At 50.1% G+C, this 27665-nt stretch overlaps 9 protein-coding genes across 9 annotated transcripts; 6 read left to right on the top strand and 3 right to left on the bottom strand.

The window, feature by feature from the left end:
* Nucleotides 1-2729: 2729 nt before the first annotated feature.
* LCP9604111_2312 (CAZyme family GH92) lies at nt 2730-5158 on the top strand (the record flags this gene model as incomplete). The annotated part of the gene is made up of 2 exons (XM_039069776.1): nt 2730-4501; nt 4552-5158. 2 exons carry the CDS (start codon nt 2730-2732, stop codon nt 5156-5158), a joined length of 2379 nt encoding a protein of 792 aa, XP_038932439.1.
* Nucleotides 5159-5611: 453 nt separating this feature from the next.
* Nucleotides 5612-6478, top strand: LCP9604111_2311 (flavin-linked sulfhydryl oxidase ERV2; the record flags this gene model as incomplete). Its single annotated transcript, XM_039069775.1, has 4 exons — nt 5612-5835; nt 5922-6050; nt 6114-6401; nt 6463-6478. The coding sequence occupies 4 exons, from the start codon at nt 5612-5614 to the stop codon at nt 6476-6478; spliced, it is 657 nt and encodes a 218-aa protein (XP_038932438.1).
* A 1316-nt stretch (nt 6479-7794) lies between these two features.
* On the top strand, nt 7795-9595 carry LCP9604111_2310 (LYAR-type C2HC zinc finger protein; the record flags this gene model as incomplete). Its single annotated transcript, XM_039069774.1, has 3 exons — nt 7795-7815; nt 7882-8004; nt 8117-9595. The coding sequence occupies 3 exons, from the start codon at nt 7795-7797 to the stop codon at nt 9593-9595; spliced, it is 1623 nt and encodes a 540-aa protein (XP_038932437.1).
* An 864-nt stretch (nt 9596-10459) lies between these two features.
* LCP9604111_2309 (putative NF-X1 finger transcription factor) lies at nt 10460-13891 on the top strand (the record flags this gene model as incomplete). The annotated part of the gene is made up of 3 exons (XM_039069772.1): nt 10460-11085; nt 11183-11564; nt 11675-13891. The coding sequence occupies 3 exons, from the start codon at nt 10460-10462 to the stop codon at nt 13889-13891; spliced, it is 3225 nt and encodes a 1074-aa protein (XP_038932436.1).
* Nucleotides 13892-14739: 848 nt separating this feature from the next.
* Nucleotides 14740-15117, bottom strand: LCP9604111_2308 (uncharacterized protein; the record flags this gene model as incomplete). Its single annotated transcript, XM_039069771.1, has 1 exon — nt 14740-15117. The coding sequence occupies one exon, from the start codon at nt 15115-15117 to the stop codon at nt 14740-14742; it is 378 nt and encodes a 125-aa protein (XP_038932435.1).
* Nucleotides 15118-16121: 1004 nt separating this feature from the next.
* LCP9604111_2307 (ATP11 family protein) lies at nt 16122-17205 on the top strand (the record flags this gene model as incomplete). The annotated part of the gene is made up of 2 exons (XM_039069770.1): nt 16122-16297; nt 16353-17205. 2 exons carry the CDS (start codon nt 16122-16124, stop codon nt 17203-17205), a joined length of 1029 nt encoding a protein of 342 aa, XP_038932434.1.
* A 1376-nt stretch (nt 17206-18581) lies between these two features.
* LCP9604111_2306 (alpha/beta hydrolase) lies at nt 18582-19676 on the bottom strand (the record flags this gene model as incomplete). Its single annotated transcript, XM_039069769.1, has 4 exons — nt 18582-18741; nt 18792-18917; nt 18974-19486; nt 19540-19676. The coding sequence occupies 4 exons, from the start codon at nt 19674-19676 to the stop codon at nt 18582-18584; spliced, it is 936 nt and encodes a 311-aa protein (XP_038932433.1).
* Nucleotides 19677-24886: 5210 nt separating this feature from the next.
* On the top strand, nt 24887-26275 carry LCP9604111_2305 (uncharacterized protein; the record flags this gene model as incomplete). Its single annotated transcript, XM_039069768.1, has 2 exons — nt 24887-25077; nt 25132-26275. The coding sequence occupies 2 exons, from the start codon at nt 24887-24889 to the stop codon at nt 26273-26275; spliced, it is 1335 nt and encodes a 444-aa protein (XP_038932432.1).
* A 445-nt stretch (nt 26276-26720) lies between these two features.
* Nucleotides 26721-27350, bottom strand: LCP9604111_2304 (uncharacterized protein; the record flags this gene model as incomplete). Its single annotated transcript, XM_039069767.1, has 6 exons — nt 26721-26723; nt 26777-26859; nt 26917-26997; nt 27061-27136; nt 27234-27290; nt 27348-27350. 6 exons carry the CDS (start codon nt 27348-27350, stop codon nt 26721-26723), a joined length of 303 nt encoding a protein of 100 aa, XP_038932431.1.
* Nucleotides 27351-27665: the final 315 nt, after the last annotated feature.

Raw genomic sequence — 27665 nt, 5'->3', positions numbered from 1 at the left:
TATATTGGCTGTGACCGAGGAATTCCTTGAGCAAACCAAAAATCCTTTTGGTCTCCAGGAACTTAGATTAATCAATCAAATCAATCGTGCCATGTCATCTAATCTGATCTTGAATTATCCACACCCATTCATCCATGATCCCCTCCCTACGTGAATGATGTTGACCTCCCTTGCCACCATGTGGAGTTCGCTGCGCCCACGAACCCGTCGGAATCCCCGTTTGATCATCCTTTTATGAAACCTGTAAGAAAGCAGTCTGTTAGTTTGTGCACACCATATGTAGAACAAATCTAATTGTAAGCTGTTCCACTACATCCATTGGAATATATGAACTGGTTAGCAGCCATGACAAAGTTGACTTTCGGTAAAGGAAAGCAATTTGCAGCTCCTTTAACAAACTTGACACGGCTAATGGGCAAGCGGGCAAATTGTTAGTGTTTCTTTTTTGTACGATCAGATCACCGTCAATTTAATGTCTAATCGTAGCCTGATGCGCGGGACCATTTCCGCAATGGGAGGTCGGTAATGTGATGGAGTTTGTCCACCATGGCGACCTAGAGTATGTCTGTAAATGAAAGTCCCAATCACTGCAAGCGATTTAACTCGGCCCATGACGATAAAGAATATAGACTGTACTTTCGCTTGTTTAATTGCGCAGGCAGGGGGGTCTCAATAAACGAAGCTATGACAATGACGAAGAAAGATAGAAAGAAATAAAGAAAGAAAGAAAAAGGAAATGTAGAGGAGGCGAGTCATTGCTATGAGGAGGAGGAGGTGCCTTCCCGATAAGGCAATCAAGTCACAAACGGCAGGCACCCCCCATGCAATCAAACAAGCAAAAATATTCCTCATCGACATGGGCCGAGTTGAATTGCTTGCAATGATTGGAACCTGGTCTGCTCCTGCGATTTCCCCCAGTTATATCCTTCAAGTACCAATGCATTGGGCTATTCCAACTAACAACACAGCAAGAAGAGCGATTTCGCTATTGTTCTACGTATAAGCACCAGTCGGATACCCCAAAGCGAGTCATCAAGCTTCGATATGTCTGATTTTGAATAAATCGGATGTTACGATAATACATTTCCTCCTCTTGAGAGCGCATCCGAGCAATTGGCCTGTGTGGAGTCATTTTCAAATTGCTGTCAGGGATCAACCTTTTCATGTTCTGCCAAGTTGACTTCGAATTCGTGGTCATTGTGACACCTCCACCGATCATCGTCTGGGCTTAGTCCTGGTCCTAAGTCGAGCCACCGGGTGAACACAAGGCACACTTCTTTCTGTCCCATACTCCGTATCTCGATTTGCCATGAGGCATTGCTTTTATCACAACGCCCTTGATCTCGGGGTTTTGTTGTCGGGTCATAGCTATATTTATTAGTAAGTCTGTGAACGACAGAGATTAATTTAAAGCCACGGTTAATATGCATACAGACGTGCATAAACTCGTTTTTAGGATCTGGAAATAACAATGATAGGTATTGTCGTCTTACTACCGCAAGCTCTTGCGTTCGTAAGTAAAGGCTCGGAGGGTTCGAGCAGATTCGAACATCAATAGACAGTAAAGTTGTCATATGACTACATTGAAATTTCTCTTCGTCGTACGGTTTGGTGAGTTTCAGTGCTTTTTTCGTGATAGGATTAGTCCCAGCCTCTGTATAGAGCAATGACGGAACGGGTATTCCAAATTGAGCTCCACGGTAAAACCTTCGCATGGAAAGTTGAAGATGAACACAATGGAATTTGTAGTACGCGTGGCTTGGGTAATGCATAACGTAAAGAGGCAATTTGAGGCGATGTACCTTTCGATCGAGGGACTCTACGCAGGCTGGGACTTTGAATTTGGGACCTGGTAGAGCCACATTTTGCCAAATATGGAGTCGTAGGCAAGCGTGGCAGAGATAATACTGTGGCAAGTCACGGGCAAAGCGTGTCAGAAAATCGATACGCCGCCCATCCTCAGGGCACCCAGTGCGGCCCTTTGGCAGGCTGTGACTGACATGCAGATCCCAAGCAAAAAAAACAATTGGTCGCTGCATAACGCGAGACAGGCAATGTCGACAGTGCTCGGATATCATGAGCAACAGCTCAAGAGGAAGACCGGGCAGGTTTATTGGCATTTTCTTGTTCATCTTGGAAGTATCAATCCATGAAAGCTTGGTGGTTGTAGTCTGGTGTACTGAGATGCAGTAGATTCCCGTGCAGATGGCATAAGGGATGACAAGATGAAGTGTAGGTTCTATTTTCGTGAATGATAAAAGTGACGAAGAAATGATAATGTCAAGTGGCCAGAGAGTGGATCACATGATCTATATTTATCAAATATTCGTTGTTTGACCAGAGTCTCAACCTTGGAAAGAGGCTGTACTTATAAAGAGACTCAACTCTACGGCTATAATTTGAAGTCAATACCTTAGGATGATTCGAAAGGGCCTTGTTTCGCTTTCATCTGGCAATGCGGAACTGCAAAACATGCTTCAGTACATTGTTGACTTGGGGATACACTAACCCCGCACTCAAAGGTCTCCGTAACTCCAACACTAACACTATTTAGGCCGTCGATCGCATGAACAATGCGACGTTGCAACACAGCGATATGAAAAACCACCCCTTGCAGAAGGGACTCGGTCTCTCTTCCCATCTTCTGCGTCTATCGTGTTATTGACAGCCCAAATCCGCAAACCCAACGCGCTATTACGTATGTTCCAAGCTTCACATTCCAGAGCGTCATGGCAATTTTGCAGAGAAATAAGTTGTGCAGCCTCCTACTCCTCCAATGCGTCCTAGGCACTGTAGCAACCCAAGATGATCTCCACTATGTCAATCCCCTGATCGGATCAACCAATGGCGGTAATGTCTTTGCAGGTGCAAGCATCCCGTATGGCATGGCGAAACCCGTCGCCGATGTCGATGGCCAGAATACCGGAGGTTTTTCGACTGATGGGAGCAATGTCACTGGCTTTTCGCATATGCATGACAGTGGCACAGGCGGGAACCCGTCTATGGGAAACTTTCCTCTGTTCCCACAGTACTGCAAAGACAATATCTTGGATAATTGCAAGTTCCCTAAAGCTGCTCGCGCGGTTCACTACAAGAATGATTCTGTGGTTGCGCAACCTGGCTACTTTGCCCTGACACTCGAGAATGGCATTAAGGCTGAGATGACTGCGGCGCGGCGCACAGCATTGTATCGATTTACCTTCCCAAAGGGAAAGTTGGCGGATGGAACCGATCTCAATCCGTTGATCTCGGTGGATTTAACTGATCTGTGGGATAGTCGACAGAATGCTTCCATCAGCCTTGACGCCGACAAAGGTCAAATTAAAGGCAATGGTACTTTCTTGCCGAGTTTCGGGGCTGGCTCTTACAAGTCATATTTCTGTGCTGATTTTGGTGACGCTGAGGTCGATGAGGCCGGGATCTGGGTCAATGACCGAGCTGGATCAGTGCAGGAGTTGTTTGTCACTCGCGGCTTCAACAACTTCTACCTTCAAGCCGGAGGCTATATGTCATTTGGTCGTCCAAAGAATGGAATTGTGACTGTGAGGGTGGGCATCAGCTTTGTCAGCTCGGATCAAGCCTGTAAAAATGCCGAAGCGGAAGTGCCTGAACCGGAGGATGCGTTTGATCATCTACGTAAGAGTGCAGAGGCTGCATGGAAGGAAAAGCTCAGTCCTATCAAGGTCACGTCGGGTGGCGTCAGTAAAGACATGATCAGCAGTTTCTGGAGTGGTATCTACCGTACCATGTTATCACCTCAAGATCTGACCGGGGAAAATCCACTATGGAAAAGCGACGAGCCATACTTTGACTCTTTCTACTGCCTGTGGGACGCTTTCCGAGCACAGCACCCGTTCCTTACAATCATTGACCCAAAATCACAGTCAAAGATGGTCCGTAGCTTGCTGGACACCTTCAAGCACGAAGGATGGCTGCCCGATTGCCGCATGAGTCTCTGCAAAGGCTGGACGCAGGGAGGTTCCAATGCCGATATTGTTCTCGCAGATGCCTATGTGAAGAACCTGACGGGTATTGACTGGGAACTTGCCTACAAAGCTATGGTCAACGATGCAGAGAATGAGCCACTCGAATGGTCATATGAAGGGCGAGGGGGTCTGCAGAGCTGGAAGCACCTCAACTATATTCCATATCTGGACTTCGACTATATTGGATTTGGGACTAATTCACGGAGTATCTCCCGAACCCTGGAGTACGCGTACAATGACTACGGTCTGTCCGTTGTAGCCAAGGGCCTCGGCAAAAATGATTACACCACTTATTTATCTCGGTCTGGCAACTGGCAGAACTTGTACAAAGAAGACCAGAAATCGTTCCTAGGGAATGGAACAGACACTGGCTTTACTGGGTTCTTTCAGCCAAAGTACATCAACGGAACCTGGGGCTATCAGGATCCTATTGCCTGTAGTGCTCTGGCGTCGTGGTGCTCTCTCACCTCGAATCCTTCCGAGACATTCGAGTCCAGCATCTGGGAGTATCTATTGTGCGTGTACTCTTTCTTCCCAGTCAGCTTCTAACGCTAATCCAATATAGTTTTGTCCCACATGACATGGCAAAGTTGATCAAGATAGTCGGCGGCCCAGAATCCTTCGTGTCTCGATTAGACTATTTCCACACCTCTGGCTTGGCAGACATGGGCAATGAACCTGTCTTCTTGACCGTGTATGATTATCACTACGCGGGACGCCCTGGTCTGTCCGCCAGCCGAGCCCACGCTTACATCCCATCTTCATTCAACGCCACGCATAGCGGGCTACCAGGCAACGACGACTCGGGAGCCATGGGCTCATTCCTGGCATGGAGCATGATGGGCCTGTTCCCGAATCCCGGTCAGAATGTGTACCTGATAATTCCTCCGTTCTTCAAGGCCGTCGCAATCACCCACCCTGAAACCAATCAGACTGCGACCATTCGGAATGTCAACTTTGACAAAACCTACAAGAATATATATATCCAGAGTGCCAAGCTCAATGGAAAGCCCTACACCAAGAACTGGATTGGACATGAATTCTTTACTCGAGGTATGATGCTGGAGCTGACACTTGGGAACAAGGAGAGCGACTGGGGTACACGCAAGGAGGACTTACCTCCAAGTTTGAGCGACTCGATTTCAGTAGGTGGAACTCATGATGGGATGTAGATATATATGTTTGGCATCCATGAGCACAGTAATGTATTACTACTAGTAGGGTACGCATCCACTTCAGAAGTCGAAACCCGGAGCACATCCGATGTGGGTCTCTATGGGCTGAGTCTATGATTCGGAGAGCAATGCTCACCTAGTATGAATAGAGTCTCTGAATGTTATTGTTTCATACGGATCAATCGTATGACAGACACTTTAGGAATCTTCTAGGGCTCGCACTTGTGGCCCCGGCGAACCCATGACTAAGCTGTGGCGTGCCTCCCCGGAGCCCAAGCGTGGAATCCCCTTCGTTCAAAGCCCTTTAGCACTCATTTCTCAGATCCTCAGCTGAAATCTTCTATCTCGTATTCCGCGTGGGACTATTCCCTGCTCACAAGTTCCAGGTGCTCCCGCGACCGGACGCTTCGCGACATTGCTTTTCCCCAACGATCACCACCCGCCCCAAACATGGCGAATCGACAAATCACACGGCGCATTATCAGCAGCACAGCGATCGCACTATGCCTCATATTCTTCCTCTTCATTCGACCTCAGGGGCCACCGAGTCCCGCCGTCCGCGCTCCAGGCCACATCGACCACTCGGCACCGGCAGCCGCGCCGGGGATAACCATCCAAGATAACACACTGAAGGGCGACGTGGTGATGCCGAAGCTAGGCAATGAGACAGTCAAGTAAGGTGCTCCGGGGAGGGACACATTGGGCAATGCACGAGCGCAATTGGACAAATTGCTGATTACAGAATTGGTGGCTTTTCCAGAGCTGAATTAGGTCGTGCGACTTGGAAGTACTTCCACACTGTCATGGCGCGGTTCCCCGAGACGCCCACGGAAGACCAAAAGGAGGCTCTGCGCTCTTATATCTACCTTTTTGCTCGGTTATATCCTTGGTAATGAGATTCCTAGCCTACGTGCTCTGTGCCAGATCGGAGACTAACGATTGATGACATCAGTGGAGAATGTGCTGAGCATTTCATGCAGCATTTGAGCAAGTATCCGCCTCAGGTTTCGTCGCGCAATGCGGCTTCTGGCTGGGCTTGCTTCGTTCATAATGAGGTCAATGCGATGCTTGATAAGCCTGAGTTTGACTGCACCAATCTGGGGGAATTCTATGATTGCGGCTGCAGTGAGGACGATAAGGTGGGTGAGGGCAAGGAGGGGTCAGCTACTTCTCGGTCTGATTCTGGGAAGGAGACTACGGGGCAGCATGATGGTCCTGCAGTGGAGATCTCGAAAGAAGAGTTAGTGACTTCTTGTTGTGCCGCGTGGTTATGGCTGTTTGGTTGCTAATGTGTGGTTTAGGACGACCCGTGGTTGACGGGATGACTTTTCAACTATTCTTTCGACTATTCTTTCGATTACATGGGGCTCGTCCTGTCTGGTTTATACCCAGCGCTTGGATGCTTCTTAGACACCTTGTTGCACACGCTTATGGAGCTGGTCTCCCTTGTACAATTATAAATCGTAGGTTGACTATGTCAATATCAATCAATATACCCTTGTTGTGTTATGCATGTGGCTTTGGCATAAAAAGAGGTCTGTCTCGAGGTATCGAAAGTTCTTATCATTAGTTTCTAGCTCTTTTTCCCGAGCATATCTGTTGGGGGTTTTGCTCATTTACACATGTCAGAAAATAAAGATACTTGGAGAGCCTACCTCAATCCTATAAAAGTACAAATGATAGCGAGCTACAAGCCGGTCAACGACTAGTAGTAGTATACATGTCCCGCATCCTCTAGATTGCCGATCCCTACAAAGTGCATGACCCGAGCAATCTACGCGCAAAGATCATCCTACCTGGTGACCAAGTGTAGAAGATGGCGCGCATGACCAAAGAGGCCTAGACAGTATCCCTAAACCGCAGAGCAGACGAAAAGGCGCATTCCGTCATACCGAGCTTGTCTTAGCACAAAGCACCGATCAAACTTTCTTCACTATCAGCAACAGCAATGATGTCGTCAGGTCGTACCCTCGCGATACCAACCCTCCAACAGATCAACTAATTTCGCGTAGCATGATGGAAACCTCAAAAAGGGCGGTATATCACGGATCTTAGCATATGTCGGTATAGTCCGGTAAGAGTGTTTGAGTTGGGGCCAAAAATAGCATACAGCCGTCGAGATGGGATGTTTCAAGGGTGGCCAGTCGGCCAGTCTGACTTCTCGTATCCTGGGAAGAAGCGAATGAAAGCATGGGGTCTCCTGACAGGCCAGCCATCCATGTCCGCATGGGATCTGCGCCTTTCCAGTTACCCTGAAACATGTGCCGAGTCAAGAGATGATAAATCAGGGGTTTCTCCCATTCTTTGCATTCTTTTATACGACGAATGTTCCCAAAATAGTTGGAAGGAGTACACTTTGGTCTCCCTCGACGCGCCCAGGCTGTTCATATTACCCAAAATAGCCTAGCCCGGCTCCCGATCGAGACTAGTGTGGACTTGCGCGCCAATTTTCGACGCGAAAAGAAAAAGAAAAAAAAGAGAGGAAAAGCCGAGATATCGCAGTTTGTATCAAAGCAAATCCCCCGCTTAGACGTTTTGTGCTGGACTTCTCAAGGGATACAACCCCCCTCTTGAAAAATCCCGCCCTCAAAATCTTCTTTGCGCACCTGATAGGGTGATCTTTAGTGTCAACAATGGTCTCCTTCTCTTGCGAGGTAAGTCCTATATGATGTCTGAGGCGTGTGCCGCGCTCGAACCGCTGCTAACAATCACTGTGGTAGGCATGTGGTGATGTTCTCACTAAGAAAAAGCTCGATCCTCATCGCGGCCAATGTCGCGGCGCTTCCTTCACCTGTATCGATTGTATGGTGCATTTCTACGGATTGGAATATAGAGCTCATACGGTACGTCGGATCCGCGTCGCATTTTCGCATAATGGTCGTGGGGCTACTCCACTAGGGTCCTAATTATTGAATCAACAAGGGAGTCATCCGCTAACGAGACCGGCCACCACAGTCATGCATGACCGAGGCGCAAAAGTATCAGGGTGCTCTATATAAAGAGAAGCCCCAGAAAGGAAAGAAAGGACAAAACAACAAGCAGAATCCCAACCAGAATCCCAACGGCCGTCACCAGCAACCCCGTGTGGACGACGGTTCAGACGGCGAGGCCCTGAAGAACGCTCCTCCTCCCCCTGCTCCCACTCCCCCTCCTGTCGGTGATGTGAGGGCCCCTGCTCCTCCCCCGGCCAACAATGACAAGGCCGTCAATGTGTTCGATTACCTCGTCGCCGATGAGACTCCGAACGCATCCAAGGTCACCCTTGCCGCACCCAAGGAACAGATGAAGATGAACCCCAATGCCAAATCGCTCTTCGAGCCCAGCCAGTCCCTTACTCGCGTCGAAACAAACCCCAACACGGATGACGAGGGTAAAAATTACGATATCGCATTCGAGGAGAATGGCTTTTCATACGGTGCCGGCAACATCCCGCACTCAGCATCGCCCCCGAATGCGTCAACAGAGTTCGTCACGCCCGCACCTAAGAAGAAGAAGGACCGCCGTCGCGAGGAGAAAGCCCCCGGCACTGTCAGCGAGAAGAAGCGCAAGCGCGGTCAAGCAGAGGTTCTCAGCACCCCGGGTGAAGCAGTCGACACCTCAATGATGGATGCTCCGTCCAGCATCATCAACAATGCCGGCACACCCATGCTGAACCATTCCGGCCTGACCGGCGGCCTGAATCGGATGATGCGCTCCCCATCCGCCGACGGCGACGACAGCCCCGAAACCAGCCGCCGTGCCTACCAAGATACCTCGTCCCCGATCAAGCGCAGCCGCCGCAACGGCAAAGAAGCCAACGGCAACGGTGATCCAGGTCTCGGCATCTCAATGAAGAACCGCGCTGGCCGCCTCGTCTCCTCCATGTTCGGCGGTTCAGCTGTCTCGAGCACCAACGGCTCCAACACAGATTCCGCCCCCAAAGCTCTTGTCCACGCCCGCCGCGGTAGTTTCTCCAGCGGCGACGGCCAGCTCGAGGTCCGCAAGAACAAGAAATCGCACCGCGCGCGCGCAGACGACTACGATGACTCCCGTAAATCTAAGCGCAAGAGCTCAAACCCCACCGATGGCGACAGACCCTCCCGCCGTCTTAAGCAAGTCGACGAGCGCCGTGTCTCCATTGACTCCTCGAACGGCCACCAAGTGGCTGTCTACAGGCAGTCGCGGCCGCCGGCGCGCTCGGACGAGGACCTGCAGCGCGATCTGGCCTATCACTTCCTCTCGCTGGTCCCAAAGGATAGCCAGCGTGGCTGCTCCCTTAACAAGGCGCTTAAGCGCTTCCACCGTGAGCTCTCGGAGGAGTATGATGCTGATCATGGTCATGATAATGGGCGCGGCTGGGTGGACCGGGATCGCAGGGCTGATGATGAGAAGGATCTTTTCCGCGCGTTACGGCTAAGACGTAACGATCGTGGTGAGATTGTTGTGTTCATTTAGAGCCTATTCTCGATGTGTGTATGATTTCAATCAAACGATGTTCTTTGTTACGAGGTGAATGGGCTGGTTATTTTGCATAGCGCCATGTTTTTTTGATGCGCTAGGTTCGATATTTGTAGTTTTGTCTACATTAATTCAGCATTAGGACTAAATTGCATTGATAATGTGTTTGGCTGTCTTTTCTAGTGTCCTTCGTTTGTAGTAGGCATGGAAGCGAAGGAGTTAGCTCCTCTCATTAATATCGAGCACATAACGAAGGCCCGATTGATTATTCTGTGATATGCAGCAAGATGCTGTTTTATAGATATAAGCCTCGTTCACTAGGTCTTTGTTTGATGTCTTGGCATAAAGTGGAGTCCAACACCCCTCTTCTCCCTCTCACTTTGTGATTGCATGCATCAACCAAGCCCAAATAAATTACACCGGCTCATATCATCCCTCAGATACGAAGCATGACTCGAATTTATACATTGCCGGCCCACATTACCACCGGGGCACAGGCACAATGAGTCATGTGATGTAATTCCTGACTCACACCTGAGCGGCTTGCCACTGTGTCACCGCCTCCTGCACCGCCCAATTCTGCCAGGAGAGCTTTTATCGCCTTCATGGATAATTTGTTGTGCCACACTTTCTCTCTTCATTCTATAAGCGGGCTTTTGCCTTTGATTTTCCTCCTCGTTGCCTTATTCAGTGTATAGCTTCCGCTCATTTCACTCTCAGTACTTTTCTAGTCTACGTTATACCAACACACTCAGTCGACTACCAATTACCCTCTTCAAGCCAAGCGCAAGTGAGAAAGACTACCGGAAGCATATGAGCACGCTAGGAGTCTCCAGTCAGACATCCGCTGCATTTTCAGCTATGGCAACAGCACAGCCAGAGACTTCAATCCCAACTGGGCCACGACCCCCACGTTCTTCCAGGCCATCTAGACGCAGAGGGCGGGGTTCTGCGAAGCCGGACGGTCAGCAAAAAACCCCTGCGATTGAACCTCAAAATCAGGCTACACCGCAAGCACAGCCTACACAGTCTCAACCACAGCCGAATACGATACCCCAGCCCAATCAACAAGATGGACCGTCCAATTCGCGAAGAGGCGGAAACAGAGAAGGAAGGGGCCGCAGACAAAGAAATAATGGACCTCGTCAGAATGGAGGACTTGAGAGCCAAGAGACAGGACCAGAGGCGCGAACCCGTGGGATGAGAGCGCGTGGCTTCGAAGCCAAGTTGACAAGACCAGACCAGGCCAAAAATGGCCCTCTATTGGATGGTGCGGAGCATTCACATGATAACACATTAAGACCCGAAGTGCCGGATTTTGTACCGGGCGCCCCGTCATTCCAGCAAGGACGAGCTTCTGAAGCAACGCCATCCTTGAAAGGGAAGGGGAAAGCCAAGCAGCCTAGGGCGCCGCCACCTAAAGTCACAGCGAAGTCCACAGCCGACGATCTGGCTACCCGCATCCACGAAGACATATCGCATAACCTGTACGAGTGCCCTATCTGCTGCAGCGAGCTAGGTCGCAGGTCTCGGGTCTGGTCTTGTGAGCTGTGCTGGACTGTTTTCCATCTGAGCTGTGTGAAGAAATGGTCCACGAATGAAGGTGCAGCCGCACAGAGAACTTCTGCTCAAGAGGACGGGCAGAAAATTACCACTCCTCGCGCTTGGCGTTGTCCGGGCTGTAACCTTTATCAGCAAAACTTTCCCTCGAGCTACTCTTGCTGGTGTGAGAAAGAGGTCGATCCTCGACCACTTCCCGGTTTACCTCCGCACTCGTGTGGTCAGACTTGTTCACGGCCTCGCAAGGGTTGCCCCCATCCTTGTGACACGACTTGTCATGCTGGTCCTTGTACACCTTGTACTGCTATGGGTCCGATACAAGATTGTTTCTGTGGCCGTAATTCGTCGCAGAAGCGTTGTCGGGATACCGATTATGAGAATGGATGGAGCTGTGGCGAAATCTGTGGTGAGTTGTTGCCGTGCGGGGAACATACATGTCCACTTCCGTGTCATGAGGGATTGTGTGGTGGGTGCGAGGTTAGCATTGATGCACGTTGCTACTGTGGAAAACTGCAGACGGAGATGATGTGTAAGTCTAAGGACGATGAGGAGGACAGTCGAATCATTCGCGACGATGGCTCGGAAGATGAGTGGACTGGCTGCTTTGCTTGTGGAGAGACTTGTAACCGTCCATTTGATTGTGGCATACATTCATGCCAGAAGAACTGTCATCCGCAAGACCCTCATCCTGCACACTGTCCACAGTCACCAGATGTCATCCTCAATTGCGCCTGTGGCAAGACACCGTTATCTGAGACCCCGGGATATACACCTCGAACATCCTGCGAAGACCCTATCTTGAATTGTCAAAAGCCTTGTGGGAAAACATTACCATGTGGCCATCCTTGCGAGAAGCTGTGTCATGTTGGATCCTGCGGTGCTTGTTTGCGCAATGTCTACATCAAGTGCAACTGCGGTCGTACTAATAACCTGACAATCTGTCATCAGGGCAAGAATGAGCCTCCCCAGTGCCCACGCATGTGCAAGGCGACTCTACACTGTGGTCGACACACATGCACTGAAAGGTGTTGTCCGGGAGAGCAAAGGGCCAACGAGCGCCAGGCTGCGCGTCGTAAACTCAGGTCTCATCTCCGCCCTGCTGATGAGGACATCGAAGCGGAGCATATCTGCACTCGCGTATGTGGCCGGATGCTGAAATGCGGAAGGCACACATGTCCGGAGGTTTGCCATAAGGGTGCTTGCAATACCTGCCGGGAGGCAGTGTTCGAAGAGATTCCGTGTAATTGCGGAAGATCTGTTCTGTATCCGCCGCAGCCGTGTGGTGCAAAGCCACCTGCTTGCAACTTCCCCTGTGAGCGTCCAAAGCGATGCGGCCATCCTCAAGCCGCACATACCTGCCACACAGACGAGGAGAACTGTCCGAAGTGTCCATTCTTGACCGAGAAGGCGTGTCTGTGCGGAAAGCGGGTGTTGAAAAATGTGCCCTGCTGGCTGACAGATGCGCGCTGCGGTCAAGTATGCGGGCAGCTGCTCAAGTGTGGCTCTCATTTCTGCCGGAAGGACTGTCATCGCCCGGAGGATTGCGAAGATGCAACCAAACCTTGCAGCCAACCCTGTGGAAAGAACAAGACGGTGTGCGGCCATCCTTGCACAGAGCAATGCCACGCGCCATACGCGTGTCCAGAGAAGACACCGTGTTCGTCCAAGATCGCAGTGACATGTAGCTGTGGGCGACTGCGACAAGACAGACGCTGTAATGCCGCCAAGGCTGTAACCTCCAAGGGCCAGGTGCAGACGCCCCAGCGGCAGCCAGAGTTGACCCCGTTGGCCTGCGACGACGAATGCACGCGTCTAGAGCGGAACCGCTCCCTAGCAGGTGCTCTCGGCATCGACATCAACCAGACAACCACGCTTCAAACCATCACAGCCGAGAACCTCCCCTACTCGGAAGAGACTCTGAACCAATATGTCCAGCTCGCATGCTCGGTACCTTTATCAACTCTCCAAACCTACGAGTCCAATCTCCACACCCTGGCAGCAGCAGACAAACCCACCCGCTCATTCCGCTTCCAGCCGGCGAAATCCACTCTCCGCGCATTTGCGCACTCCCTCGCCGCAGACTGGGGCTTCGTGACAGAAAGCCACGACCCAGAACCTCATCGTCACGTCTTCGTCCTAAAACCGGTTGTTTGGACACCTCCTCTCTTCGGTATGGGCAGCGGCTCGACCATCGGTATCGGCGGCATGAGCGTCCGCGAGTGCGTCAAGCTCCGCGAGCGGGAGCGCAGCAAAGAACAAGAAGCGCGTCGTGTCGCCGCGCTCGAGGCTAAGGCGACCCGTGAAGCCGCTAAGGTACAGGCTAGTACTGGAGACGGTGGTTGGGCTCAGGTTGCTTCGAAGAGTAAGGGTGGGAGCGGGGCTAGTTCGAGAGCTGGAACTCCTGCTCAGAACCCGTGGGTGAGCAAGTCAATTTATGCAGCTCTCGATAGTGACGGGGCGAAGAAGGAACGCTTGGTTTTAAGATCTGGCGTTGGGGTTGGGAAGTCCTGGCGTGCGAAGGCCCCTGCGACTGCGGTTGTTGATGATTGGGAAGAGGCCGAGGAGAAGGAAGAGAAAGAGGAAGCGGGGGACCAGGACCAGGAAATAGTTGTCCGTGAGGACCCTGAGGGAAAATCTGAACTTGCACCTGAGACCGAGACTTCTGCGGAAGATAGCCCCACTCAGGCTGAGGCAACTCAGGTTGAAGCATTTGTTACAGATGTGCTGGTCTAACCTTCGGATTCGGACAGGATCTGATGATTGATGACCTGAGAAACAAAATGAAAAATGTTTCAAAAGCGTTGGACATGTCCCTTTCTTTGCGAAATCATTTGCATTAACTTGGAGTTTGGAGTCTCATCATACACGATAGAATATTGTATCAAAAGGACCTCGGAACTCTGAATAGCTTCATTATTACCTAACTGAGAAGAACAAGATCCAGCCAATCAAATCCCTAGAAAGATTTTAAAAAGGTTCTGTTATGACCAGACCGACTAGTTATTTCACCCCAAGCCCCACTTGGCTCAGTTGTATCTGACCGTCGGTGCAGTCTCTGGGCCCAAGGCTGTACACCTTCCGTTAACCGCAAGAATCCGGAGATCGTGTTCAAGCCAGGGCGAGATCTCTCAGAACATAGGAATCCTAACAGGTATTGGCCCGTCTGGTCCCTTCGTTTGGGTAGGACCGATTGAGATTCGCTAACAACACACGTGCATAGAACCCGTTACGCGGCTAGTTTAAACGAGTAGATCACCCAAATTGGGGGAGGCCACCATTTTTTTTCTTTCTTAGAGAAGAAAATGAAGTTGTATTAATTCTATCGTGATTCGAACCACAGACCCGCTTCCCCGGATTTTGTTAACTCCTTGCATAAAGTTCTCGAGTTGTTCATTCCTTAATGTGTCATATTTGGCATAGCCTGCAGCAAAAAGAAAGAAAAAAACAACTAGCCAGAGACACTCTAACACAACTCCAAAAAAAAGGCCAAATCATCAATACCCAAATCTCATATAGCCAAAGATGTAGCCATTAATGTCCGTAGACCCCAGCTACACACTCAAAATCCAAGCCTCCAAACCCTACTTCTTCGCCGGCACGACCTTAACAAACTGTAGGCATCCATCCTTCGTCGCCCGATATGGCCCATGCTTCATCCCAGGCTCACGGTAAGCATAGGCACCAATACTCCACGTCTGTCCGAGCGACAGATCTTCCAGCCCGCCGCGCAGAGTGCAGACCTCTTCGATGTAGGTGTGTGTTATTGGCTCTGTCTGTGCAGAGACAGTATTTGGCTCCCACCACTGTAGCACAGCCTTGTGCTCTCCGTCGCCATTTAGCAGAAATTCCCATACCCCCGGCGCGATGGAGTACCAGGGTAGTGCGGACGGGGAGTCCTTGGGCGTGCCCACTGGTGGATGGGGTGGTGGGGTGGAGAATTCTTTTTGATGGATTGGCATTTTTTTTAGGTTATTTGTTTCCCTTTTCTGAGATGGGGAAGATTGGGATGTCGAAAAGATGAGGATATTGGTAGATGAGGGGTTTGCTTCTGAGGAGCTGGATTTAGGTAGATGACGGTGCCTTTAAAGTTATAGTTCAGGGCCCATTCCACATGAGCAGCCTTGGTTGGGCAATGATGTGCTGACTAATGGGCACAGGTGGGTCCATGTACAGGTGTATAGTTATGAGTTATGGATGTATGGAGATGTGAATTGGTAGGAAAGACTTTTGCAATCATTAGGTGGCACTTAGGTTTTCTGTTGAACATCAATCAATCTATTTCCTCAGAAACATGCAAGGATATACCGTAGAAACAGAGATCGTATATTGGAGCTAACAGAGGTAGGTACAGATGGTATGTTGACGGTTTTTTGCTTTAAGAGTCAAGTCAGTTACTTCGAACAGTGAAAGAAGAAACAAAAATATCCTTGTGACTATTTGCAGATCAAAGGATCAAGAGGTGTAACTTGGAAAGCTCAACATAGAGATTTGGAGAATTGATACCGTGCTAGAAAAGCTAGACGTGTCTTGTTTCGATTTCTTTTACCGTATATCAATACTTACCTTCTTGGTAGTCCTTTGTTGCATGTTATGGCTACCTACTCTGAAGCCCGAGGGGTAAAAAAAAAAAGAATCCTCTTGATGCTGTGTTGAACGGTGCATCGGTCTCTCCGATACGGCCCAATATGGCAATTCTGCTCACCACCGCCCCAGGCTCGCAGAAGCATAGTAGCTAACGGTTGGTCTACCCAGTGAGGATTCTTGAAATACTTACTCTTCAGTAAAATATAAGGAAGCCACATGTCCTAATGAGGTAATATTGATGCCTAGTTTATTTCACTTTGTGCCTTAATAATATGGCAACAAATAATATGCTTATGTCAGTAATTATGTCATCTGATAACTAGTCCGGCCCGGCATTTCGAGATTCGGAGCTTCATTTTATTTACTCTTTAGACTCAAAATGCCATCATTCCGACTACAAGGATTCCAATCGGTGGTCCGTGGCAACTCCCACTTGCTGCGTCATCAGCAGCGCCGGTGGGCGCAAGTCCACGACGTCCGCTTCCTCGCCTCACACCACGATCCCAAGTATGTCTTCGAAAAGTATCGGTCCAAGCTGGACCAGAAGGCCAAAGAGTGAGCAAACTTTCCTGAACAATTCCTCCTGCATATTGCTAAGTATTTTATCCAGGGAGGGACATGACTCAGTCGAGTCTTTGAAGGAAGCCTATACCGAAAAAATCAAAGAACTCCGCCGCAAAGCATCCACCCCAGCTACCCCAGAGCCTGGAGCTCCTACATCCACCACCACCGTCCCAGGCACACCCCCAGCATTCAAAGCACCCCCTCCCCCACAGGAATCGCGCATCGCCAAGGCTGCACGCGCTGTCTCCAGCGACTCGAGCCCCGTCAAGGCCCTCAGCTCCTACCTGGATATCGAGAAGGTCCGCGAGCTCCCAGTCAAGGAGATCGAAGCGCTCTGGCGTCTCCGCTTTGCAGAGAACCCGTATGCCATCACCGCGGTGATCCCTCTCGACACATACAATCGCATTATGCATGCCGGACGCGAGAACCCGCAGTTCATCTTGCCCCTCCCGCGTCCGCAGACTGCCGAAGAGGCAGAGCAATCGCCCGAGGGAGCCGTTGGCACGGTTGCCGATATTCACTTCCTCCAATGGGCTTTCCACCCGCCTGCTGAGGGATCGACTCTGTCGCCTTCGAATAGCCACACCTCTACTGTTATCTTCACGAATCTGGCTGCTTACAAGATGCATGGCTCGTTTGCCCAGCCTCACACTACTCTTACTCACCACCTCGATCTAGCGGATGAGAAGGGTCTTGTTCTTATGCATGGCCAGATTATGCCCGAGGGCGGTGTTTCGGCCCCACAGGCAACATGGCTTGTCAGCTGTCTGCAGCGCTTCTATGACTTTGAGGGACAGGCTGCTGGTCGGAAGAGTGAGCTTGTTCGCATGTTCACCCGGGGTGATGTTCAGAACTTCAAGGTTGAGGAACTGGTGGAAGAGGCCGAGAAACTTCCGTAGTTTGTTTCTCTTGTACTAAAACCTTGTGGCGTGTATTATATGTATCTCCCCATTCCATTTGTCTGATGTTTTATATATCTTTGGGACTTTAAACTCTCGTGGTTTCAATAATAGACATGGGTATTTCCAAAGAATTGGCCACTGATTCTAAAACAGATTTCTAGTAAATCGCCATCCTAATCGCCAGTCTTACATGCATGTATGTGTTTTCAATAAATAAAGAAGTGACACGAACGTGCTTGTGGATTATCATGCATGGGTTCGTTCAAAGAATAATCGTATCAGTCAGGAGTCGGTGATATATATCATGGTACAGCAACCGAACATTATTTTATTTCAACTTGCCTCAGATTCAAAGAATGCACTCGCTGGCAAATATCTCTATTCTAATATATTCAAGCACCAATACCAAAACACAAATTATATCTGTTTATTATCATCGCCAATCCCCGGACCTCTCACCCAAAGTCGCCGCAGTTCTATGCACCTCCACAACCCGACGCCAAATATCCTTGATCGTCTGATCAATATTCCGATACATAAAGTGCCGATGGCCGGTGCCCATTGGCTGATAGTTACCGAGTCTGTGGCCACCCAAGGGGATAATGGGCTTCTTGTTTAGTGACCTCGCTCTTTAGATCCCGGGGGTTCCGCTTCCCCTCTACCTTGCAAGTAAGCTCAAGAGTCTTTAGAACGACCGGACAATGCCAACGTAGCCCGTCGTTGGTAGGGATCTAGGACTGCACAGCGAAAGAATCATGAATAAGATTATTACATTCGTACCCGATTTCAAAGGGTTCTCTTGGTTTAGTATTTGCACAAGAAGGAAATTTGCCGGAGCTGATAAGCAAGGCGAAAGGCAAGGGTTCGCCGAAAAATGAAGCAGAGAAAAGAAACACGCCCAGCGCCCGATATTCTTGTAAGCACCGCGAGTATGATAATAGTCAGCAAGGAGGAAACAAGAAGGAAACAAGAATCGAATGTAAATCACAAGGTGAGATAGAAAGAAGAAAAGAGCCATTCTCAAATGGGAGGTATGGCGTTTCACCCCGAGGACTCGGGGATAATAAAGGAATTCATCAGGGCCATGTATGGGCCGTGATCGTTTGAACGGATGCAAAGTGAGATTCGTGTCTTGGTTGCGCGGCAGGGGTATCAAGGTCATAATCAACGGTTCCTGTCAATTGAGTCTTATGTTGTAAGGGCCTAACCAGACGTTTAGATTGGCCATCGGAAAGCGAGATAGCCAAGCAATTGCAGCAAAGCTTGAAGTCTTTGCACTTCTTGGCGGGAAATAAAACCCGGGAAGGGAGGTCCTAGGCAAAGGGTTCGCTAGGGATTCGAGAAGCCCAAGCAAATAAGTAAGTCAGGTCGGTTTACTGTTTATTAGGTAGAACTTCTTCCGTAATGAAGGAAAGAATGTGCTCAAAGTAGCCTGGCTCAGCAACGGAGTCATTGTGACCGCCATTTGGGAGTGTCCGCCAGATCTTGCATTCGGAGTTACAAACGGCAAATAATTGTGTCATATTCGACGGACTAAGGAATATTAGTAAAGAAAGCGTGACGCTTGGCGTAGGCAAACTCACGGAACCAGCTCGTCCTTGAGTCCACTCAGGAAAAGAACTGGAGTTTTGGTGATCTTAGGCAGCACATCTTCACTGGTCCAATATTGGTGGCAGAAACGTGCCAAATACCGTGCTGGGGGGAAGACACTGGTTTGAAGTCAGTATTATCGCACGGGAATCTTTCTGATAATTCGAAAACATACTTTGGGATCAACTTGCGGATGCTCAGGAAAGTGTTCTCCAAGATCAGTCCTCCGATATCACCTTCCTCCTCGTTGGTGGCAACCAGGTTAATAGCAACGGCACCACCTAAACTTTGTCCGTAGACAACAATCTCGGTATCCCTTGTCTCTGGGCGCTGTCGTAGGTAATCAAGGCCGGTTTGGGCATCGATCTTAAGGCCGGCTTCATCCGGTGTGCCTGTAGACATCCCGTATCCGCGATACTCTAGCAAGAAAACATTGCATTGAAGTGTATCTTGTAAAGCTTTGGCGATGGGGACGCGGTGGCCGATATTGCCTGCATTCCCGTGGAACATTAGAACTGTCACATTGCGCGAGAAGCGGCCTGGCCGTTGCCGAAGAAAAAGGGCGTTCAAGGACTCCCCGTCGGGAGTGGGGATCTGGAGGTCTTCAAAGTCGGTGATACCAAATTGGCGAGGACTGGGAACATTTGTGCGGGCATCCACGGGGACATTGCGGGGATAAATTAGTTCACTGGGGAAAGCGATTAGCTTCGTAAACAAATGGCCTAGATGCTAATAGCGTACTTTTGCTTGAAGTAGAGGAGCCCACTTGCAACAACAGCCAGACCGGATGATGCAAGAACCGGCAATCGCATGAATTGTGCAGCACTGTTGGCCATGTTGCTGATGCTCCAGGACGGAGGCGGAGGGGATTCGGACATGGTGCTGGCACTTTAAGAGTGGGGACCAGATAGAGGACGCGAGAAAACGAGGTATGGGGACTCTGGTATTGCCAATTTATCGACTAGAAGAGATCTTGAATGCGACGGGAGATGAATACGGTAAGTTAATAGGGATAACCACAGAAGAAAAGGGAATTTGAGCTTCAGGAGTCTCGCGGGGAATATGATAAGTCAATCGCAGGGGCTGGGGCCTCACCGCCCGAGCTGCCGCGTTGTGAGCTTCTGCCTGTGTTCATGATAGCATCACCTCTACTTCTTCCCTGGACCTCCCTCTTCTCCTTGCTCTTTTATCAGGTCTATTGAAGTCATCTATCTACTTTCTCCACTTTCTCCTGAACACAGCACAAAATGGTCGCCACTCATGGAACATCAAGAATGCTCGGTGAAGGTGAGGAGAGCTATCGTCATCCGCCGACAGCAACCAGCTAATATCTCTAGATGGTATTCACATCGACATGAACCACCTGAAGTCCGGCGAGGTCAAGTAAGTTAAACCCAGGATGAGATTATCAACCATGGAGCTTCACAGCATATACTAACCCATCGTTCTTCGTTCAGCTTGGGAACCTCGATGTGAGTTGAGCTGGAGCTCTTGAACCTTACCATCTAGAAACATTTCCATTAACGTTCCAACAGCATGGCTATCAACTTCAAAGACGGAGTCATCCTGGGTGCAGACAGTCGAACAACCACCGGTGCCTACATTGCCAACCGAGTCACCGACAAATTGACACAGGTGCACGATACCATCTGGTGCTGCCGATCAGGTTCCGCCGCAGACACCCAAGCCGTGGCCGACATTGTCTCTTACCATCTCAATATGTACGGCGTAACGAACACCGAGGCCCCTACCACACAGGTTGCCGCATCACTCTTCCAGGAATTGTGTTATGAGAACAAGGACGCGCTGAGGTCTGTACCCGAGTCTTTGGATCATCGGCATTTGTTCCAAATCCAATGCTAATGAATCATAGTGCGGGTATCATTCTTGCCGGATGGGATGCACGACACGGAGGTCAGGTGTACTCGATACCGCTAGGAGGATCCCTTCACAAGCAGTCGTTCGCTATCGGCGGTTCGGGCTCGACCTACATCTACGGTTATACCGATGCCCACTGGCGGGAACAGATGACGGAGGAAGAGGGCATCGATTTCGTGCGAAGTGCTTTGCAGGAGGCGATCAAATGGGACGGCAGCTCCGGTGGTGTCATTCGTCTCGTGGTCCTGACCAAGGCCGGTGCCGTGAGACATCTCTACCTGCCAGACAACGGCTACACTGGGCCGGGAGTGACGAATTAATAAGTGATCTAATATTGTGTCAATCTCCAATGAAATGGTTTCATGATCCCAGTTCTCCGGTTTTCGCATTTAGCTATGCGCCCCCACCGGGGATATACTGTGTCTGAGAGCCAATATGACAAGTCTGACACTAGTCCACGGGTACGGGTGCTGCTATACCCCCCACCTTTATCGGGCTATGTAGGGAGAAAAGGACCGAGCAGCTCAAGGACTCGATCGGAAGTGCTCGGCCAGCTGGCTATTGGGTCATAACTGCCGAGTGGTATAGTTACTTGAATAGACCGGGGAGAACCCCAGATTTATATATCTTGGCCTATTACCAAATCGCATGAGTGATCTGGTACTGTAATACTCTGTAGAACAGTACTGCCCAGACTTTGGGAGATCCATAGGCAGAACAGGTCACATCCCACATGCAGACAAACTGTCATGCTCCTATGTAATGCAAGTCTATGGCCGGACAAAGGGAGATGTACAACATATGGTCTATACGGGAAATATCCACATTCATATAGATTCCTTCTCGTATTACCCTTCCGGCGAGGGTAAATAGGGCTAAGACATTTCCGATGTCTGAATCACCACTTGTCCACGGGGATGCAGATCCTTCTATCATTCGTCAATATACAGCCTATAGCTCTACATCATTGTACACCGTCTTTTATATGTTTGATGAGTACGGCGATAATCTCTTTGAAGACTCTTAAGAGTCTTTGTAGTGAAAGGTGTGTAACAGTCTTGAGAAGAGTCTTTATATCATATTTAGTCTAAACAGCAATTATAAAGCCCATGTTCAATGTCTTAATCCTGTTTCATATGTCTCCGGGGGACCACACTGACCTCACTGATCTCACCTTGACCCAAACTCCCTCCACTTCCCCAACTTCCCATATTACTTACGCGTTAGTTTCCCCTGTTATTCCTGTTAGTATTCCTGCTATTCCTGTTCTTCTCTTCGCTTTCGCCTGTTACCTTTTTATTTTATTTTCAATGGATTCGATCGGCTGTCGCTGATCTCCCACCTCCCTCTCTCTCTCGTCTTGAACCGGGGATTTTTCCCTGATCTGTGGTCTAGCCCTTGTGGTAGTCGAAAGTGTATTCAACCCCCTCTCTTTATCTCTCCATTCCTTGGTATTGCCATATATCATTTTCGATTCTTCCCATCTGATCTCCCATCGGTTTATAGTGGCAACACAGCCCGAGCTGCGACCGCCTTGCTGACCCGTGTTCCCGCAGAAAAACAGACCACGATAGCCTTGACATGGGCTCCGTCGTCGTCAACCACGTGCCGTCGGATCATATCGACACGTTGGGAGGCGCAATCAATTCGGATTCAGTTTATTCTTTCGCCCAGCCAATGGACACTCACTCGACTTCCTCCTCCACCCCCACCTCTACTGCCCCACCGTCCATAGGCTCTGCTCGGCTTCCTGTGCATGCGAATGATGTGCCGGCTTACATCGACCCATACACACCTTCTCAAGCTTCCCGCGCTTCTTCCGATACTCCTATCTTCATACCACGACCGCCCTCGATGACGTCTCATCCGAGCCATGCATTTCCTCCGGACTCTCACTCAACACGTACCCCACCAACCCAGACTGGGAGCAACTCATACTCTTCTAATCGGTCAGCGCCGGATTCACCGCGTCTCCAACCCACCTACCAGTCCATGCAGTCTGTGCCAGGTTCCGAAGCCAGTTCGCCGAGTCGCATTCGCGTCCAAAGCTTATCCCATATTCAGAGTCTCGCTAGTGAGGACCTGATGAGATCACGGAGCTCACACACTCCCGGAACTGGATCGCACCACCGACAATATGAGATTAGCTCCATGCCGGTCACGGAGATTATCGAGATGGTCGCTGGGCTTCTGACCAAGATCACGACTACAAACGATATGCATCATGAACATGTACATCGCCATATCCCGCCGCCCGAGGGCACATCCAACCTTAGCCCACAGGCTACCAGCGTACTCGCATTTCACGGCAAGAATGTCCCGACCATCACCATCTTGAGTTACTTGACTCGCATCCACAAATATTGCCCTACTACCTACGAAGTCTTTCTAAGCTTGCTGGTCTACTTCGACCGCATGACCGAGCTGGTCAACCGTGATCAGATCGACCAGCTGCACCACCGTTGGAATTCTGCCGAAGAATCAGGATCTTCGTCCGCATCTACTGAATCTCCTGGGGTCCATCAGGCGCAGGATTCTTTAATGGCGACCCCCCCGCCCTCATCAACAGGCTTTACTGCGCAGGACCCGCAAGGGTCGAATCCTACAATTTCACCTACCCTTTCACCTCAGTCGGATGCCGAGGCACTTTCACATTTCTTTGTCGTTGATAGTTTTAATATCCATCGACTGGTCATTGCTGCCGTGACCTGTGCCAGCAAGTTCTTCTCTGATGTTTTCTACACCAATTCGCGATATGCAAAGGTATTTGATTCTTATATCTGAGTCGTGGATCACAATTAATCATGATCGGATATACAGGTTGGCGGTCTTCCACTGGTGGAGCTCAACCACTTGGAACTACAATTCCTCCTTCTGAATGACTTCCGACTCGCCATCACCGTCGAAGAACTAGAGTCGTATGGGACAATGCTGGTGGAGTTCTACGCACGAGAGGTTGTGACCCAACAACAGCAACAGCACAGGAGTCTTCCCCGCGCGATCGATTCTCCGGCGGCCGACGCGGCCTCCGATGCCATGTATATGCGATCCCGCAATAAGCCTCACGACCACGCAGAGTTCGGCCAAACCCCTACACCACCGTAGTCCATTCGTCGGATATCTGAGTTTGTCATTCTGCATGGCATATTTCTCTTTTCCCCCCAGTCCATGATCCACCCACCCATCCTAAATCTTCATCTTTCTTGCTATCCTTCGATCCGTTGAGCGTTTGATTATCTCATATCTCGCACTGGAGCTTGTATCCATTCCGGTTTCTGGCGTCTCATACCCTCCCCCCGTAACCTCACGCACACACACCCTTTACACCTCTCTGGATCTGTTTCAGCGCATTTACACGTCACGACTTGTATAGAGTTCTTTCTCAGCTGGCCGGGCTTTGCGGGTTGTCTCATTACAACTATTCCCCTTCTTGCAACATACATAAACATCTACTTGATCTTGTTAGTGGTATTGCGAGTTCGTGCCGTCTTCTCTTATTGTTGTCATGGGTTGGTGTTATGATGGCGCTTTCTTGCATCACGAGTTTGTTACAGATTAAATTTTCGCCTTAGTGGTAGTCTCGAATATTCTTCTAATATGCTTTGCTTTCATTCCTTGCATTCTTTTCTTTCTGATGTAGCTGTAGTCCCGTATGTCAATCCTCGACATTCGAGTCTCGAGAGCTGAAGAGGACCATCGGCTAATAATATTGATATTGATAAAAATATCCGCTTCCATCCCGGCAATAGCAAAAAGCTAACTTATAAGTCTGCATGTAGACTAATGTCGCCCGCAAAAGACAAACGCAACATGACATGGCAGATTTCGGGTCTCGGAATCGGCTTTGTGACAATTAGCCCTAAGTGATAAGCTTCCCCGAAATACCGATCATGCTATTTGTATGAGCACGTGGAATACATTATAACTGAACAAAATCCGATATACGCTTTTAAAAAAAATCTCATTCTCTTCTCGACCAATTCTTCGTCCCGGGGGTATACATGATTTTCATCCCAATTCCTTTTCGTACAGGCCCCGCGGCTGTGACTCCTTTTTTTCTGCCGTGGCTCATGGCTATGGTAGCTTCAATATGCTTAGACTTAACAACATCGATCACCAGCTCTTACTTGCATCCTGACCCCTGGCATACCGATTGAGGATCTTGTTTATATTCCACCATCATCATCAGTTACTTATCAGAGGGTTCGCCATGAGCGCTAAAGAATTCCTCGTTGACGTCGAAGGCGGCGTGGTGCCGGTGGACTGCCACGAGAAAGTGCTGCGGATAGCATTCATCTATATGGAAGAGGAGCTGTGGCTCGACAGTGGCGTCTTTGATGTTGTCGAGAAGCTGCACGCGCGTGGATGGTCGTTCGGCGCGGGCGAGTTGAGGTTTAATCGGTAAGTTTCAAGGATATGAACTATACTACAAGTACAAAGACTGATAAATCACAGCACCCTGGATATATTCTACCTCGCCCAGCTCGCAGCGGCCATCTACCGCTCCACCAACCAACTTGAGGGTGACTTCCCCTCCCCTGATGATTTCCAGTCTTTCTACACCACACACCACGCCCTCCTCCACTCCTCCGCATGGCGCTCTTATTACTCCACTGCCTTCCTTACCCAGCGCACCACAGCGCGCTTCTACCGCCTACCTGACCTCCAAGACTTACCTGACTCTGACTCCCCGCTGGGGCTGCCGCGCCAGCGAGCCCCCGCACACGCCACGAAACTACCCCGCTGGGCCCACAGTGTCGTGTGCACGCACCGCAGGCAGCTGTCCCTCCCGCTCGCGACTCTCACTGGATTAGCCCTCAGCACACTCGAGACGACCATCACGCGCCTGCGCACGGTCTACACTAGCGTGCCGCCCTACTCGGAGACGCAAGCGCGCTTCTGGCTTGAGTATATGGGGCTCGGTTCCCCTGGCCGGTCTGGCTCAGCCAAGGCAGTTTCCCGGGAAGTGTGGGGCCCGAATATCTTCGGCATACTGGTCGCGCAGGGAGCGTATGATTTGTATGCGTGGGAAGCAAAGTACTCAGCGCAGCTGTGGGAGGCGAGTGCGGCGAGGAGGGAGGTTGCTGAGCCGGATGTGGATGGCGTGTGGGAGAGTGAGGTGATGTGGTGTGGGTTGCCGGATGGTGGGGTGGGGTCGTACGCATGGTGTAGGGGGTGGGAGGGAGAGGTTGGGAGTGAGGAGGAGGTAAAGTTTTTAGCTGCTGTTGCAGTGGAGGAGACGATGGGCGTGAAGGCGGAGGTGGGTGAGTTGGACTTTGCAGTGCGGTCGTATATGTTTCTTGGGGTGATGCGGGCTGCGGTTGAGAGGCGAGAGAGGGATATTTTTCTGGAGGAACTAGAGCGGGGGATGGTGCTGGCTGGGAGGATTGAGGAGGGGAGGGCATGGAGGTGGCTAAGGGAGGTCTTTGGGGTCGTGGAGCCATATGTGATGGTATGGGAGGGTGTATGGCCTGCTACAGAGGTGGAGAGGGGGGAGGTGCTACGGCAGATCTTGGTGGAGAATGGGCAGCTCTTTGCAAGGTGGAAGCGTTCGCCGGTTTTGAAGGAGTTCAGTTTTGTGCTGGGTCCGAGGGAGTAGGAGTGGCAGGCATGCGTTAGAGTTGGTAGTGATACCAGTTTCAAGATATTCTGTACAGCAGGGCTGGAAAGATTGGCTAATTGATGCATTTCATGATACCCTCGCACCCCCCAGGTCTCTGACAAGAAATGATTTCAGCCTGCTCGCAAGAATCACCCCCGCTTCATATTCCGAGCCCTCGCGCAATACCGGACTCCTATGGTTCACTAGTACTGTATAACGAAAAAAAGGACCCTAAAGGCCAAAGCATGAAGTCCATTGTGACTCCAAGTGATCACGCATAATACATTCTAGGATTGTACTTGATACACGCACAGACTGTTTGAACATACGTATGTACTCGGCTTCTACTTCATTTTTTTCTTCTCCATACCCCTCGCACTGCGAGAACACATGGTGAAAAAAGAAGGAAAAAAGGAAAGAGGTAGAAGGACACCATCGGGCACTACTAAGTCAGTTAGCACAACCACAGAAATCCATGGGCAGAGGTATAAAACATACTCCTTTCGCCCTTTTTGGCGAGCCACCACACGTTATGCTGCCTTTCGCACGTTCACAGACAGAGACGTTCGCCAGTATCCACCCTAGAAGACGTGGTGTTAGCATAAGATAGAAGACAGGAGGAGTGGGATCATATTTACCCTTGAAGAAAAACGACGAAGCCACCACACGCTCTGCTGCCTTCCGCACGTTCACAGACAGAGATGTCCCCGAAGCCCTCCCTAGGAAAATATGCGGTTAGTATGTAGTCAAAACGAAGAGCGACGAGGTGGAAACATATTCACCTTGGAAGAAAAAAGACAAAGCCACCATACGTCCTGTTGCCTTCCGCATGTTCACAGACAGAGACGTTTGACCGAGCTATAAGATGTCAGCACACGAAGCAGGAAGACTTTGCAGTTCAACCATGCTGTTTCTGAAAGTAGTGGGGTAAAGGGGGGGAAGCAAGTCAGCACACGCTCTGCTGCTCTCCGTAGACAGAGACGTTCGGTCGATGGCAATGCCCATTAACCACCTGAAATTGATCGTGATGTTAGCTCTTGAATACACCAGATGTTTGACAAGGGCTGACCATAGTTGCCATCCAATTGAGCCACCACACGCTCTGCTGCCTTCCGCACGTTCACAGACAGAGACGTTCGCCAGTATCCTCCCTGGAAGACGTGGTGTTAGAATAATATAAAAGACAGGAGGAGTGGGATCATTTACCTTGAAAGACAAAAGATGAAGCCACCACACGCTCTGCTGCCTTCCTCGCGATCACAGACAGAGACGTCGCCCCCATGTCTCCAAGTCCTTACCTCAAAACAAGAAAAGGAATTCAAAAACACCAACGCCAACAACGCCAACGAACAGACACAGAAAGCAATCTTTTTGGGGGTTTTTTATT

The sequence above is a fragment of the Penicillium roqueforti genome, assembly GCF_015533775.1.
Source record: "Penicillium roqueforti strain LCP96 04111 chromosome Unknown scaffold_02, whole genome shotgun sequence".
NCBI lineage: Eukaryota > Fungi > Ascomycota > Eurotiomycetes > Eurotiales > Aspergillaceae > Penicillium > Penicillium roqueforti.
This window is presented reverse-complemented; position numbering and strand designations above follow the sequence as displayed.